The sequence below is a fragment of the Panthera tigris genome, chromosome B4 (assembly GCF_018350195.1).
Source record: "Panthera tigris isolate Pti1 chromosome B4, P.tigris_Pti1_mat1.1, whole genome shotgun sequence".
NCBI classification, from domain to species: domain Eukaryota; kingdom Metazoa; phylum Chordata; class Mammalia; order Carnivora; family Felidae; genus Panthera; species Panthera tigris.
Genome location: NC_056666.1, coordinates 20,801,442 through 20,818,191, shown reverse-complemented (window position 1 = coordinate 20,818,191; position 16,750 = coordinate 20,801,442). Strand labels below are relative to the sequence as shown.

Below are 16,750 nucleotides of genomic sequence, written 5' to 3'. Positions count from 1 at the left end.
CAGTGTTAGAAACGCCTCTTCCGGCGCCCGAAGTGCAAGGAATAGGTTCCTGCCAGGGCAGGAGCGGGGTCTGTTTCTCGGACCTCAAGTTAAAGGCAGCGGCGCTAACATCTGCCTCGTGGCCCAGAGAGGGTTTATAAAAGGGGGTTTGGGGAGGGGGGTGCAAAGAGCATTAGTGGATCTGAGTCCCAGCCCCTGCTCTGGCGTTAATGGAAGTTCAGGGTGTGGGGATCAATCATTTCACTTGGTCGTCATTCGTAAGATTAAAATATTTGATTGTATCACTGGTTCTCCTGCTTCCGTGCAAGATCTCTCGTTTCAAGTGAAGCTTTCCCCTCCTGCAGAGATGCAGGTGAGTATTAGACTTGACTTTGAGGAGTCCTGGACTTGACTGACAGTCACTAAAATCCTGTCTGTTCTAGGTATAGGTGAAGATGATTGCTGTGGTTAATGGAAAAAATGTTTGGAACTGTCCTATTGTATTAGCAGATGTAAGAAGCCTCTAATGTAAACCATGGGGGTGATTCTGGGAAGTGGAGTTTTTAAGATTCAGTTCGTTTGGAATTTGGTAAGAGTGGCAGGCGGAAAAGAGAGAAGATAGCACAGGCAGTGACTCTGGTCAGCACCTGCCAGGTGACCAGCATGAAAGTCCTCAGGCAGGTCTGGCTTGCGGTCGTGTATAAACTGCTACTTGCCTTCGATTCATTTTTATTGCTCTGGGATGAATCCAACCCAGAGTATCCCAAGCACACAGGGAGCAGTGCTGTTAGGTAGGGAATTTTTTTTTTTTTTTAAGCTGAAAACTCTTAGTTCCAGAAAGAGTCAGGGTGGAGAGAGGACTTTAAGATTTAGAATGGGACCTGAATTTAAGGCAAGCTGTTGCAGATGCATACTTACTAAAATAATAAAATTGTGATGTTTGCTACGTTAGTATTAAACCATAAACTATATAGTACTTAGCAAGCTCCTTCAGTTTTCAGACTCTTGAGATTACTTACGTTGTCACCATCAACATTTGTGCGACAATCTTCTGGTCAGATCGCAACCACCCGTTTTGTGTGTCTGGCATGCAGGTTAACTGTCACATCACAGCCTGTGGAGGAAAACCAAACTGTCACCATTGATATCGTCACTTACAGGGACAGGCCCTTACAGTTAAAGGGCCATCATGTTTTGAAAAGTATGACAATATCAGAAAAGCGGTAATTTCACATTTTAAATATTAGCTTGAAAATTTTAGGCAGGGGCGCCTGGGCGGCTCCGTCGGTTAAGCATCCGACTTCAGCTCAGGTCATGATCTCACGGTTCGTGAGTTCGAGCCCCACATCGGGCTCTGCACACTAGCTGCACAGAGCCTGCTTCAGATTCTCCCTCTCTCTGCCCCTCCCCCCCATAAACAAATAAACATTAAAAAAAAAAAATAGGGAAGATAAATAACCAACATCTGGGCACTTGCCAGCCTTAACAGTTTTGTTTTGTTTTTTTAATGTTTATTTGTTTTTGAGACAGAGAGCATGAACGGGACAAGGTCAGAGAAAGAGGGAGACCCAGAATCTGAAACAGGCTCCAGGCTCTGAGCTGTCAGCACAGAGCCCGACGCGGGGCTCGAACTCACAGATCGCGAGATCATGACCTGAGCCGAAGTCGGATGCTTAACCGACGGAGCCACCCAGGCGCCCCTAGCCTTAACAGTTCTAAGTGGCCAAATCATACTAGGGCTTAGCCGGCTTTGTGTTACCGAATTGCAGCGCTGTTTCACAGGGGTGTTGAGGCATATTCTCTTTCTACATTTACACACAAACAAGTTCAAAATGAAAACCACGCACCTTTCACATCCAGCTGCTGTACATTCTCACTGTGGAAATTACAAGGTGCAGGAAGGGCCGTCGGGTCACTTCCCAAGCCACGGACGTATGTAAACATTCTGCTTATGTTGTGAAAGAAGGTCGTTACGTGTGCTCTTCCTGAGAAAGCAACTGTCGTCTTTGCTACTTCTGTACGATCTTTACCCACATTCACCAATTTGCCTTTCCGTGTATCAAATTTGTGGCTTGGATGTTTTGAGAAGCAGAACTGACTTTATTGTAAATCTCTAACATCTCTGATTACCCTAAAACTGATACCACATACGTGATGTTATTCGATCAGATTCTCTTTATCCTAGCTCCAGTGTAAGGATTACCTGAAATTCCCTCCCTCACAGAAATATTTCCGGAGAATAGATTTTCAGCCTCACAGACTGATTTTTATGAAGTGTTTTGGAAAGCCTGGGGAAGGGCGTTTTATTCTTTTTTTTTTTTTTTTTTTTTTTGCAAACTTTATTTTCATGTAGGTGAGCCTTGAATAACAAGTAAATCAGGAACATAAGCAACCCCGAACATGAGACGATAATTAGTACATATTTTTTTTTTTTAATGTGTCTTTGGCTCCAAATGTGACAATACGGCCCATCAAAGGGACACCAGGCAGCAATTTTTGACATTGGGGTTTACAATTAGACGTTTATATTTATTTATTTATTTGTTTGTTTATTTATTTATTTATTTAATGGTTTATTTATTTTTGAGACTGAGAGAGACAGAGCATGATTGGGGGAGGGTCAGAGAGAGGGAGACACAGAATCCGAAACAGGCTCCAGGCTCCGAGCTGTCAGCACACAGCCCAACGCGGGGCTCGAACTCACGGACCGCGAGATCATGACCTGAGCCAAAGTCGGAGCCACCCAGGCGCCCCAGATATTTGTTTTTTTTGTTTTTTTTTTTTTAGTGTTTTTTTGACTCCTCTGAAAGATAATTTGATTTCTTAATCTCACTGAAATAACACTTCTGTATCATTCCTGGCTTTCCTAACCCTTAAAATAACCAGGGTTACTTAACTCCATGCCCGTGGCAGCAACCGTGTATCAAAGCACAGAACCCAGTGAAACAGGCAACTATGTATGCAACCCAGTGGGATCATCTCCATTGGAAACAAGATGTAAATCCTTTAGGTAAACATTTAGTTTTGGTTATGTCTTCACAGAGCATTTGTAAAATTTTTAGTAATTAGGAATTTTTAAGTTTTTATTAAAAGTGCTAAAAATGTTTATAATTAGAAGGGCAGTTCTAATGCCTTGGTTTTTTTTGTTTTTGATCTCCTTCCCTCCATGCCTTCTACCCTTCCTCCTCTGCCCCCCCGGGGATCCGTAATTTCTCTCTGGCCACCGCCTTCGCTCCTGGGTCATTGTCTGCTGAGCTGGCGACAGAGGCTCACTCTCATTTCTAAAACTGAGAGCTCCAAATTTGGTGGTGGTTAGGTCTGCAGATTTTTCCCTTTTTTTAATCTCAAAGCCCTGGCCAAATCTGTCCTTAGAGATCATTTATATCTTTTACGGAACCCTAGGGAATAATAAGTAATTCTATTCGGAAGCGTCTATACATTTAAAATATCCACGTGTCGGTGACCTTCAGGTTCCGACTACAGTCGCGTGTACGTCCTGACTCTCACGGCCATGTTCGTTTGTGTTTAGTTACACATAAACCTTTTGGGCCATGACCAATGTTGTTCCGTAGCATGTTGCTTACTGATGAGGAGTAAAGACTTGGAAAGAGACACATTAAGCAGCAGGTTCAGAACATCAGAGCCAGTGTGACAGTGTTACCTACGCCAAACGTTTGGAAAACATTGCTCCGGCCTTATCGGCAATGAGTTTGTCTCTGCCTATGCAAGCCATGCTTGAGAGCGTGCCCAGCAAAGAACCCTGACGATGTTTGTATATAACCCCCCACGTGGCAAGGCCGACCCTAAGCTTTTTTTTTTTTAACGTTTATTTATTTTTGAGACAGAGAGAGACAGAGCATGAATGGGGGAGGGTCAAAGAGAGAGGGAGACACAGAATCGGAAACAGGCTCCAGGCTCTGAGCTGTCAGCACAGAGCCCAACGCGGGGCTCGAACCCACGGACCGTGAGATCATGACCTGAGCCGAAGTCGGACGCCCAACCGACTGAGCCACCCAGGCGCCCCAACTTTTTATGTGTCCAAACTCACAGAATCGTCACAACAGCTCCGGGGTTCTTGCCGATCCCCGTTTAGAGAGAGGAAGCCAAGTCACAGGGAGGTTAAGTAACTTGTTCAAAGTCACACAGCTGATAATTGGAGCAGATGAGATGTAACCCCCGGCAGCCGGGACCCAGTTTGTGCTCATAACCTCGCACTTCAGTCCGGGGCCCGTGTAGAAACCCGGGCCGTGCCGGAGGGCCCGTCTGGCATGAATGGCCCAGCAAGAAAGTGTGAGGGACATTCGTCCTGCTAATTTTGTCCCAACCATGGCAGCAGGGTAGGCCGGTCGCCAAGGGGACAGTGTCTCTCTGCTTACACCTTTGGCTGTCTTTGCGCGTTTCCAGGCCACATTAGTGGAGGTGAATGCCGTTTCGGGGCTAGCCCACCCCAGTAGAATCCTCTCCTGCAAAAGGGAGAGTCGCCTTGCCTCGTTAAACTGGGGCCGTGCCGGACTCTGTGCTGAGCTGGTTGGACGCAGCCTCCCTCGGCTGGCTGGGGCCTGGGAGCAGCTCCTGGCGGGAGTCCCAGCCCAGGGCCGGGCAGACCGGGGAGGGCCATGTGGTAGATCTTTCTGGGCCTCGCCTCCCGGCCAGTGTGGTACTACAGTTCCCTCGTTACTCTTGGGGGCTCCCAATCTACACGGAACTGGCCAGGAGAACTTGGTTCAGAGGGAATAAATAAAGACTTAACCTAGTCCAGAAAGGTTGCTGACCGCTGGCTGGGAGCCAGCCTTGGGAGTGCAGTGAAGAAGCGATTCTGAGCTGATGGCTTTAGCTCTGGTGGTTTCCTCCGCCCTCTGGCTGGTTCTGCATTGACCTGGAAAGGGTATGAAAGACACCCGAAGGCCGGGGACTTCGAGGCTTTCAAAGGTCTCCTAAGTGCAGATAATCCGGTTGCGAAGCAAAGGGTAGACTGCACTGCTGCCCACAGTGGCTTCTGTGCTGCTCTGTGGACCTCACCTCTGTGGGCCGTGAACACCGCGAGTTTATTAAGTTCATTACTTCATTGCGTAGTGGTTTTCTTCACTTTAAAAAAATGTGTCTTAAATATAAATGCCTCTCATTATCAGAGGGATGTATTGAAATTGTTCTACCAGCTAAGTAATAAGAAAAAAAAAGAAAAACCAAAAAACAAATTATTTTTAACGTTTATTTTTGAGAGAGCACGCGTGTGTGCAAGTGGGGGAGGGGCAGAGAGAGAGGGAGAACACAGACTCCCGAAGCGGGCTCCAGGTCTGAGCTGTCAGCACAGAGCCCGACGCGGGGCTCGAACCCACGAACTGTGAGATCATGACCTGAGCTGAAGTCCGACGCTTAACCGACTGAGTCACCCAGGCGCCCCCCCAAAAACAGATTCTTAACTATACAGAACAAACCGATGATTGCCAGAGGGGAGGTGGGGGGTGATGGGGGTTAAGAGCACATTTACTGTGATGAGCGCTGAGTGATGGAATTGTCACATCACTATATCGTATACCTGAAACTAATATAACACTTTACTGGAATTAAAATTAAAAAAAAAAATTTTGTTTTAAAGCTGAGCAAGTAAGGTTTGCTTGAGCATGAATCATTGTCAGGGGACTTTATCTTTGTCCTTTTTTTTACATTTTTTTTTAAAGAAATTATTTTAGGGGCACCTGGGTGGTGCAGTGGGTTAAAGCATCCAACTTCGGCTCAGGTCATGATCTCACGGTTTGTGGGTTCAAGCCCCGCATCGGGCTCTGTGCTGACAGCTCGGAGCCTGGAGCCTGCTTCGGAGTCTGTGTCTCCCTCTCTCGCTGCCCCTCCCCCGCTCATGCTCTCTGAAAAATGAATAAACCTTAAAAAAAAATTAAAATTTTTTTAAAGTTGCATAATCTCTTCTAAACTCAGTTTCCTTCTTGGTACGAATTTGAGAGAAATAGTTAAGATTGTTGTGCAGAATCAGGGAGATGATGCACTTGAATGAATTGAGGCACATAAAATGCTTATTAGCACCGTACCTATGGCTGCTGGTGCTGGTGGTGTTTCCCCCGTGCTGCCCATAAGGCAACAGCCTGGAGGGTTCCAGAAACCTGGCCTGGGCCCTGGCAAGTAAGGGGGTGGAGCCAGGATCCGGACCCTCCCCGACATCCTGGTGCTCCCACGCTCTTGCCCCACCACAGGCACTTGGGGGTGGGGTACGTGTAGACCAGTGTTGGGTTCCTCCAGCAGCTGCCCCGCTAAGGATCTGCCTTTGCCTCTTGAGACTTTCGATAAGCCCTTAAGTCTTTTAACCAATCTGGTTGCCCTTTTTAAAACTTGATCCAATCTAAATACGTCCCTAGTGCCTGTGAAATTCACAAGTGAGCTTAGTAATATAGTACAGGGTGCCCGGAGTTTTACGAGGTAGGATTAAGTTTTCCCTGTCACATGAAGTAACCCTGCTGGGGTAAACCTGAAACGGCATTCATCTTCATTAATGTGCCTGGAATTATAAACACCTATCCAGCGTGTCATTTACTGCCTCGGTCGGGCTCCGACATCGCTGGCTTCAGGTTTCCCTTTTGCTCACACAGAAACAGAAATCCCTGTGCCCTTCTTCTCTTACACATACGAAGCGAGTTGAGGCAGATACCTTAATCCTTAACGCTGCCCCCCGCCCCGCCCCCCCCCCCCACACACACACACAGATGCCCACGTCGTCCCCTTGGAGAGTCCCCTCCATCTCTGTTCTTGGGTGGGGACCTGGCTTCAGCCCTTTCTTCAGGGGCGCCTCCGGTTCCGGGTTTGGGCCAGTGAGAAACCCTGGGTCTGTTCAACTTCAGATCCTTGCATTTCATTCTCTGAAACTTCATTACGTTTATGATTCCGATGGAAGAACTGAGGGCTCAGTGCAGTTGACCCCAACATTTCACGTTAATGCGCGGTCTTCACATTTAGGGTTTTTCATGTCACGTTTATGACATTATTTTCAAGTTATTAATGACAAATTTAGGGAGTTCATCTACCAGGCCCCTCCCATAGCTTTCGGGAACAGAGGCATTGTGTTTTTATTTCCGCAAAACTCTGACTCCGCATAAAAGTATTTGAAAGATCAGTGTCCCCCAAGAATGCTGTTATTCATCTGTCCATTTTGCTTATTCATGCTGCCTTATTTAAAAAAATTTTTTTTTAATGTTTATTTCTTTTTTGAGAGAGTGACAGAGCATGAGCAGGGGAGGGACAGAGAAAAACACAGAATCTGAAGCAGGCTCCAGGCTCGGAGCTGTGAGCACAGAGCCTGAAGCGGGACTTGAACCCGTGAACCGTGAGATCGTGACCTGAGCTGAAGTGGGACGCTCAACCAACTGAGCCACCAAGGTGCCCCAGGAATACGATTATTTATAGTACACATAAGGAAAAAGTGTCAAATGTTTGGATCTCTGATCTCTGCTATACCTGCATTGTAGAAATAGCTATTCTGGCAGTAGTCTTACCAAAAATTGCAAAGCTTCAAATTTTTGCAAAGTTAAAAACGAGTAGCAAAGCTACAGATTTGGAATTGTGTAATATATGTGCATATATGTATATGTACAGACAGATGTGAGCAGTTTACATAGCAGGAAAAGTGAGCAGTTTCAGGCATTTGAGAAATGGTTCTGCAGGGGCGCCTGGGTGGCCCAGTCAGTTCAATGTCTGACTTCAGCTCAGGTCACGATCTCACGGTTCGTGGGTTCGAGCCCCACGTCCGGCTGCTTCGGATCTTCTGTCCTCCTCCCTCTCTGCCCCTCCCCTGCTCGCGCGTGCTCTCTCTCTCTCTCTCAAAAGTAAACATTTTTGAAAAAGAAAAATGGTTCCACAGATCTGTGCAATGGGTTTTCTTTTATCACTCTGAATAGCGGGGTAGGGCAGTGTGGGGAACAAGAAAGAGAATACATTCTTTCCTTGGATTATTTTTTTTTTCATTTAGCTCACACTTATGGAAAAGAGAGCCATTCAGACATTCATTAATATGGTAAGAAAGACAATATCTTATATTGGATTCCTTTCAAGTGGAAGAAATAAGCTATGAGTTGCTGACGGGAGCGGGGAGGGGTTTTGATTGCTCTTGAACTCTCCCAAAATGCAGGTTGCACGAAGTTAAATAGAATAATACACACGAGTTTAAAATTAAATGCCCATATTATCCTGCAGCATGAGCTAGTTTTGTTCTGCTTGTGACCCGTGTTTCGGTCGTCCCCCCATTACTTTGCGTTGATCGGGTCAGCGTAAGTTCTGTTTAATCGCCAGCCCACCACCCTCTTGTTTATTTGTAAAGGACAGAACTTCTCATCTTAGTATGTTTTGTATTAAAAGAAGACAGTTTCCTTCGGCATTGCCCAACTGCAAACAGAATTTTCTTGGCGGGGTGGTGACCAGGAAGGCTTAGAAGGACAGGTGGCTAACCTCTGGCTGCATGATCTCCCCGACTGAGAAATTAGATATGATTCTGGATGGTGCTTTTCTGAGGCCAGATAACGTGTTATTTGTAACATGAACCCGGCAAAGGCTACCCAAAAAGTGTCGGGGGCGTGGAGTTGGGTTGTACCAGTAAGAAAATTGAAGGTTCCTGACAAAGAATTCCAAGAATACAAATTCTATACTTAGAAGACCTCTTGTAAGAAAGTGAATCCAGGAAAGCAGTCAGGTTCATGCCCACGAAAACCATGAAATCTGTTACTACATAATATGGAGTATGTGTGACCCTCCACTCCTGGTGGGAATGCTTCCAGCGGCCGTAGCTCACTGGTGCCCCCTTGCGGTATTCAAGCCACCTCGCATGTTGTTGCCTTGGGTAAAAGACTCCCACAGTGAACGAGGGGGACTGTTGCTGGGGGTGGAAACTTATCCTCCGGGGACTGGAAGACATACGTGTTTTGTCTTTTTTAATTTTATTTTATTCAAGCTTCTTTCATTCTTTTTGTCATTTGCTTTAGGCCAAAGAGCTACCGACCTTAAAGGATAATGACTTCATTAACGAGGGCCAGAAGATTTATATTGACGACAACAACAAAAAGGCCTTCCTGGAAAAACTGAAAAAGGATGTCGAGGTAAGAAAAATCAGTATAAAGGACGGCCCCGTTGTAGAAACGTCAACCGTCTGGGCTGGCTTCTGAAGCTTCTTCAGCCGTCTGTTCAAATCTGCAACCGAGGCCAAAATGCCTGTTGTACGTGATCAAAGTCAGGTGTAAACAGGTGTATCTCACGCGTGGTCTGGTTGAGAAAAGCGCGCCGGACCACAAACCGAAGAGAGCGCCTGAAGGCCTCTGCCGGGCATCGCCCCGCTCGGGTTCCCACCTTCTAGTTGGCAGGAGGGTCTGTTCAGTGGAAGCCCGCTCGCGCCGACTGCCCGCGGCCCCCAGAGTGAGGGTTCCGCGGAACCGTGGTGTCCCGTCACGCAGCAGAGCATTTCAAACGCAGACGTTCAGGAACCGCATCTCGGTGTCCGTGAACACATTCCCGGTCACCCGATGCTTGAACATTTCCAGCAGTCTCTGTGAAAGTAGCCCCACTGAGCCTTACACGTCGTGGGAACGGAGCAAAGGTGGCTCCTCATACCAGTGTCATGGGGGGGGGGGGGGCGGGGGGATGGTTGTGACACATCAAATACTGTGCGAAAATGGGCTTTTCGTCCATGATGAAGTTTTCTCTCTTTCACTGTTTTTCTGGTTAAGAATGAGAAATGTACTTTTCCTGCTCTCCCGTTGGACTTCCTGTTATGCATCTTTTAGAAATCAAGCCGGGAGAAGTTATTTTCTTGAAATTTGTTAGGTTTGTAAGACAGTGCAAAGAGAATTCTGATTTAGACAGTTACTGAACTAACTTTTGTTGAGCTGTTACTTTTGTTCGTACGTATGCGTGAACGTGGTACACTTTTTATTTTTTTTTACTTTTATTTCTTTATTTTTTTAATACTTATTTTTGAGAGAGAGACAGAGAGAAGGAGAGAGAAGAGTGTGAACAGGGGAGGGGCAGAGAGACAGAGGGAGACACAGAATCCAAAGCAGGCTCCAGGCTCTGAGCTGTCGGCACAGAGCCCGATGTGGGGCTTGAACTCACGGACGGTGAGATCACGACTTGAGCCAAGGTAGGACACTCAACCGTCAGAGCCACCCAGGCGCCTCTATTTTTTTACTTTTAAAACCCAGTCCCCCACACAGCAATACAGCTCTACTACTTAGAGGCTTTGTGGAAAGTTCTTTTCATGTCATCAAACAAAAACAATTAAAATGGCTTGAGCCAAAGGATGAGTGTGCATTAGACTGTATCCCCCGTGAGGGCTGAATAGTTTTTACAATATTCTTTTCACTGTTGTAACATCTCTTTCATTGTAAGATACCCAGACAGACTGAAGGAGTTCATAATTATTTTCAGGTCATGAATTTATTCTCATTAAAAACATTTACTTTTTTCTTTTTAACCTAGCTCGTGTATATACTTCAGTTAGAACCTCAATATTGTTTATTTGTGAAGGATACAACTGTCTACTGAGAAAGAGAAGTAGAGGGGATCCTGGGTGGCTCAGTCAGTTGAGCGACTTCGGCTCAGGTCATGATCTCACAGTTCGTGAGTTCGAGCCCTGCGTCAGGCTCTGTGCTGACAGCTCGGAGCCTGGAGCCTGCTTCGGATTCTGTGTCTCCTCCTCTCTCTGTGCCCCTCCCCTGCTTGCACACTGTCTCCCTCTCAAATATAAATAAACATTAAAAAAAAAAAATAGAAGTAGAAAAAAAGTAGAAAATCATGTAACATTTTTCTCCAGTCTTTCATTAATAAGTTTATTTTTCCATTGTTGTCAGTGGTTATTATTATAATACATATTAAACATTAAATATTTCCCTTACTTTGGTGTCAGCCTGGTCTAACTGATAACTAAGTACTCGAGGAAGACCTTCTCAGTTTCAGCTTTTTATTCATTAATCAGTGAATCTTTGATCCTGAGAATAATATGGCTTGAGCAATTATGGTAAATATGCTTTAGGGGTTGTGCACGATCTGCCAAGAAAAAATGTTTTCATCCTTTTTTCTGTTGGCTGTGTACCACTAGGATATTTAGACTCCAGAACTAACGTAACTGAAGCAGTTCAAATTTACAGTTGAATTACATAAGGATCCTCTTAGCCCTTTTGTTGTCTCTAATAATGTCGTTGATTAGAGGATTTGGAGAGTTTAATCCCATACGTGGCTCTCGCGCTTAGCTGTTCTGTTGAAATGGAAGCAGGGCATAAAGCATTCTTTCCTTAAAAAAAAATTCTCAGCGGCTGATACAAGTATCTTTAGTTTTGAAATTCATGCAGAAGCATCATTACATTTTTAAGCGGGTAATTGTGGTGAGGTAGCTTGACATCTGATCTTGGTAAATGAAACTAGAGTTTAATCTAGTTTCATTTTTGTAACACTCTGCTTTCTAAGTTAGCTGACTGGCCTGTTAGTTTTTTTGGAGGGGATGGGGGGTTGGTGGTACTTTTTGTTTTTTACTTAAGACTTAAAAGGTGAACTTATTACACCTCAGTAAGTAATCTGCTTTTTTATGTTTTTTTTTTAAATGGTTATTTTTGAGAAAGAGCGCAAGCAGGGGAGGGGCAGAGAGAGAGGGAGACTGAGGGTCCCAAGTGGGCTTCTCGCCGACAGCACAGAGCGCCATGTGGGGCTCAAACTCACGAACCGTTAGATCGTGACCCGAGCCGAAGTCCGATACTTAACCAAGTGAGCCACCCAGGTGCCCCAGTAACCTGTTTTTGTAGCAGAAAGAAGAGAATGTCCTGAGAATCTAGCTGTTCTGGTTGTTTTGTTTCCTTGCACCCAAAATCCTGTTCTGTTCGTATACTCTGCAAAGAAAGCTTTGCACATAACTCCATATTGGTGAGCCCTTTTCTCCAAAAGGAGGTGCTGTATGGAGAGGGGCAATCACTTTTGCCTTCTGGCCTGCGCGTGGTCGGCGCCCACCGTGACTGCAGAGAACTGACACCCGTATCTCCTCTCACTGGCTCACGCCGGGATCCCCGTGGTGTCCGGGAGCACCCCCACCATGGGGCATCTCAGCTGTGGGGTCTCTGGGCCCGCAGCCTTGGAAGTGGGTGGGAGTCGGGAGAGGCCGGCGGGGGATGGTGAGCCACCAGTGTCGACCGAGCCACGCGTAGAGCCTGACTCCTTCCCATGCAGACATCGTCTCTTTCATTCGAAACTCCTGGGGATGAGTGCTGTTGTTACCCAGTCTGTGGATGGGAAAACCGAGCCCAGAGACTAATTTGGGATTTGAGGCTGTCAGAGGCCACGCTCCTAAACTGCTCTGATACGAAACGCAAATGAGAAACGTCTGTGAGATCGCAGTTAAGATTTTGTTTCCCGATAAATGACCCAAAGGAGGATTATTACAACTTTTAACGAGTGATACAAGAGAACTGTTAAATAGTGCTGGTTGGAATTTTAATTCTGCATTGCAGATGTGTTAGGAGGTGGTAATTCAGTAGAGCGAATGTGTTAATAAAGTGAGTTTAAACGTTGCAAAAGAGAGCTTATTAATGGCTCCCTTACCACGTTGTTTTCTAGAAGGGTTTGTGACAGGACTCGTTAAAGATCTTGAAGAAGACACTAGCTCAGAGATTTGGCATAAAGAGGGATTAATCATGAAAGAATCAGATTAGGTGGGATCTTCTGAGGGGAAAAGAAGCCCAAAGGTCTGGCAGATAATTATTAACAAGTTGGAAAAGGAGGAAAGGCGAGGGGCCTGAAGATTATAAAGATTTAAACATCGTCATGCTTCGAAATCTTACGTACTTAAAAAAAAAATCAATAAATTTGAGTCAGAAGCTTAAAGGGATGAAGAGAAACCAGAGCAGATGTGTATTAAGTTCCTTAATGTCAGCTGGAGGCAAACCCCAGCAGTGGAACCTTTAACCCCTCCCCAGCCACGTGGAATCTTCCAGGCCACGGCAGTTTTGCGACACCCGGCGGGAATTTTCTCGAGTTTATTGCCACATTCCCCTCTACTTCAGAAGAGATGGAAAATAAACTTTATGGAGACAAGAGCTAGTGGGGTTCTCCACGCTTCTCCTCTTGGCCCACCTAACTTGAACCTGTCCCCGTGTTTAAAGTGCGGACTTGTTGGAAAAAAGCCTTCTACCATAACAGCGACACGGGCAATCACAGTAACAGCCTCCATTGTTGCGAGCAAGGCCCAGTTTCCATCACCTGAGCTACGCATCCTCTCTCCTTCCTCTCCACACCCCTATGAGCTTAGCGGGATTATCCCATTGTACAGTTAGAATAACTGAGGCTCGGGGCGCCTGGGTGGCGCAGTCGGTTAAGCGTCCGACTTCAGCCAGGTCACGATCTCGTGGTCCGTGAGTTCGAGCCCCGCGTCAGGCTCTGGGCTGATGGCTCGGAGCCTGGAGCCTGTTTCCGATTCTGTGTCTCCCTCTCTCTCTACCCCTCCCCCGTTCATGCTCTGTCTCTCTCTGTCCCAAAAATAAATTAAAAAAACGTTGAAAAAAAAAAAAAAAAAAAAAAAAAGAATAACTGAGGCTCGGGGAGGTGGATGCCTTGTCAAGTCACAGAGCTAGTGAGAGAAGTAAGGTTTCATTTCCCATCGGACTCCCAGACCTATACTCTTATTATTTTTTTATTTTTTTAATATTTATTTATTTTTGAGAGAGAGTGGGGGAGGAGCAGAGAGAGAGGGAGACAGAGGATCCAAAGCGGGCCCTGCATCGACAGCAGAGATCCCGATGCAGGGCTCAAACTCACAAACTCTGAGATCACGACCTGAGCCAAAGTCGGACGCTTAACTAACTGAGCCACCCAGGAGCCCGGAGAGCAGCTTCTTACCTAGAGATGCATATTATGTTTCACTGATGGTTTCAGTTTTGTATTTTGCATACAGATGTTTCCTTACTGAAAAAGGGAGCCTGGGCACTATAGTCTGACTGCAGAGCTAAGACCCAGGAAAGGGCCTGGCATCGTGAGCATCGCGGATATGGGAGGGGAGGGACTCCACTGAGTGCAGCGGCCCAGCCCTGGTCATCCTCCCTTCCCGGCTGACCTTTGCAAGTTCATTACAGGCAGCCCCTTACTTTTGTAATCAGGCACACCTGCAAGGGTGTTTGAAAACCAGCCTTCTGAAGGTCAAACTGTAGCCTTACATGATAGCGAGGTTCCACTCTGGCAAAGATACGTGGTAAATGCTCTCGCTTTGCTTCCAGTAGGTGCTTCCTCTTACAGTCTCAAAGGTTTCTTTGTTGCTTTGTTCTATGTTTTTACTTGCCCTGGGTTGTTGTTTCTTCGAGAAAGGGGTTAGGGAAATTAGGGTGAGTTCAAGGGGACTGGGGAAGAGGCAGCAGGCATCTCATTCACTTGTCTAGTAAATACGGACACCTTACCACCGGGAATACGGTGAGGGCAGAAACAGCCAGAGCCCCTGCCCTCACGGGGCTGCCGTGTTCAGGGAAGACAGAAGCTTCCCCAAATAATCTAACAAGGTAAATGTGCAGCCAAGCCAAGTGTCATTAGGGAAAAGTGTGCGGGTCCCTCCACGCCCCTGCTTTGGGGGCGCGGCCCAGGCAAGAATCAGGAAAGGCTTCCAGAAGCAAGCGTCCCTGCAGTTGTGATCTGAAGGTCAAGTGGTGCAGGTGAGAGGGCCAGAAGGTGGGCTGGAACAGGCTTCAAGGCAGCCAAAGAGGTAATGGGGACAACCATCCTGGTCCACTGGGCCGTGTTCGAGTTTGCTTCTGCCCCACGAGGAACAGGCACCCACTGCAAGGCCTAGAGCAGGGGCAGAGTTAAGATCAAACTCGCATTTTGAAGAGATCCTCCCTTCCCAGAGGGCTGGGACCCTTACCGCTTCTCAGGGACCTTCCAAGTATCCGGGAGGAGCGGGGATGGAAAGAAGGGGGCCTGTGGCCCGGCCGAGCAGCCCACTCCCCCACCCGTGCCCGCCCCCTCCCCCCCAACACGTGGGCTCTCTGGGGAGATGTTGCCAGCCGGGAACCCAGGGTCTGCCAGCGTGCAGCGTGTTCTGCAAGCACCGTGCCCATCGTGGGAGGGGCCAGGAGACAGAGACGCACGGACCCTGTTGTCCAGGAGCCCAGAGGCTGAGCTCCGCCCCCGCCACAGCCTCCTGGGGCCCGTGGCCACTGGGGAGCATCCTGCCCGCCACACCCCCAGCGGGGTCAGAGAGCATGACTGGGTGTTTCGGCCTCAGTGTCTCCCAGACGTCTTTTGTTTCCACGGGGTGCTCCGAAGGGGGGTAAAGAGATGAAGCCGGTATGAGGCGTGCCGCTGGCACCTACCCCTCGCGGAGACTCCCTGTGCTTGGCAACTCGGGGAGTCCCTCCTCCTCAGGAACCGTTTGATTGAACTCATTTTTTCCATACTAGTGTTGCAAAGAACACGACTTGGGAAGAGCTGCCTTACTGCAGTTTCCAGAAGCAGCGTAGCACAGCGTAAAGAACGAGCTTTGAACGCGGGATCCTGAATTCATGACTTCTTAGCTTTGAGTCCCTGGAGGCCAGCTGTCTCTGTCCCCACAGCACCTGGTTCTCTTCCACATCCATGGAGATGCAGGTCCGTGGGGAGCAGACCAAGTAACCCAGATCTGGCTACACGGCTGGGCGGCTGGCCACGTCGGCAGGAGATTCACGGGTCTTACCGCGTTGTCATTCACTCGAGAGAGGGACGGTTGCCCACGTGAGTTCCTGGTCACCCCAAAGCCCAGCACCTGCCAGGGGCCACGGCACGATGAGCAGTCTTTGTCCACCAGACAAAGTCTAGCTGAGCAAGGTGGGCCCAGAAAGGTGGTTCTGTGATTTACTTTAAAGGGGGAGTTTGGGGAAGACCATGGGAGGAACAGGAGCTTCCTCTCTCTCTCGGGCTCAGAAAATTGATTCAAGGCATGAGAACCAGCACTGTGTTTTGTTACTGTTTTGTGGTTTTGGGGTTTTTTTGTCTTTTTTTTTGTAACTGGAATAAGTAACACTTACTTACAAATACTATTCTAAGATAAAGTGTTTACAGTGATGATTTGCTGTACGTATCCATTGTCAGAGGATTCCCCCATCAAGTTAGGAACACAACCATTACCTCAGATATTTACCTTTTTTTGTTCTCCTGGTGAGAACATTTAAGTCCTACCCTCTTAGCGATTTTCAGTTATACGCGACACGGTGTTACCAACTACAGTCACCACGTTGTGCGTTAGATCCTCAGACCTTACACATCTGATAGCTGTAGGTTTGCACCCTTTTTCCAACTCTCCTTAGTTCTTCCACACCATCCCCCACTGGCTCATGGCAACCACTTTTCTATTGATTCTGTGAGTTCACCCCCTCCCCCCCCCCCCCCCCCCCCCCCCCCCCCGCAACATACACATACACATAAGTGATACCACACGGTATTTGTCTTTCCCGTCTGGCTTATTTCGTTTAGCGTAACGCCCAGCGGGTTCACAGTGACAGAATTTTTCTTTCTTTTTTAAGATGAAACAACATTCCTCAGTGTACACATACCCCATTTTCTCGATCCAGTTATCCACTGACAGGTCATTTCCATACCTTGGCTATTATGAATAATGCTGCAGCGGACATAGGAGTACAGATATATCTTCGAGATAATGGTTTTGTTTCCTGTGGATATGCACCCGGAACTGGGATTGCTGGATCGTAGGGTAGTTCTGTTTTTAATTCCTTGAGGAATTTTCATACCGTTTTCCATGCTGGCCGCACCAATTTACATCCCCACC

At 47.2% G+C, this 16,750-nt stretch overlaps 1 protein-coding gene across 5 annotated transcripts in view; it reads left to right on the top strand.

Annotated features, from left to right (window-relative positions):
- Positions 1-16,750, top strand: part of PIP4K2A (phosphatidylinositol-5-phosphate 4-kinase type 2 alpha) — a 186,131-nt gene that overhangs the window by 160,462 nt on the left and 8,919 nt on the right. For all 5 annotated transcript variants that reach the window (XM_042991215.1, XM_042991212.1, XM_042991214.1 and 2 more), the window contains one exon: positions 8,955-9,068. In XM_042991215.1, the coding sequence (XP_042847149.1) occupies positions 8,955-9,068 (114 nt within the window). The remainder of the gene's footprint in view (positions 1-8,954; positions 9,069-16,750) is intronic.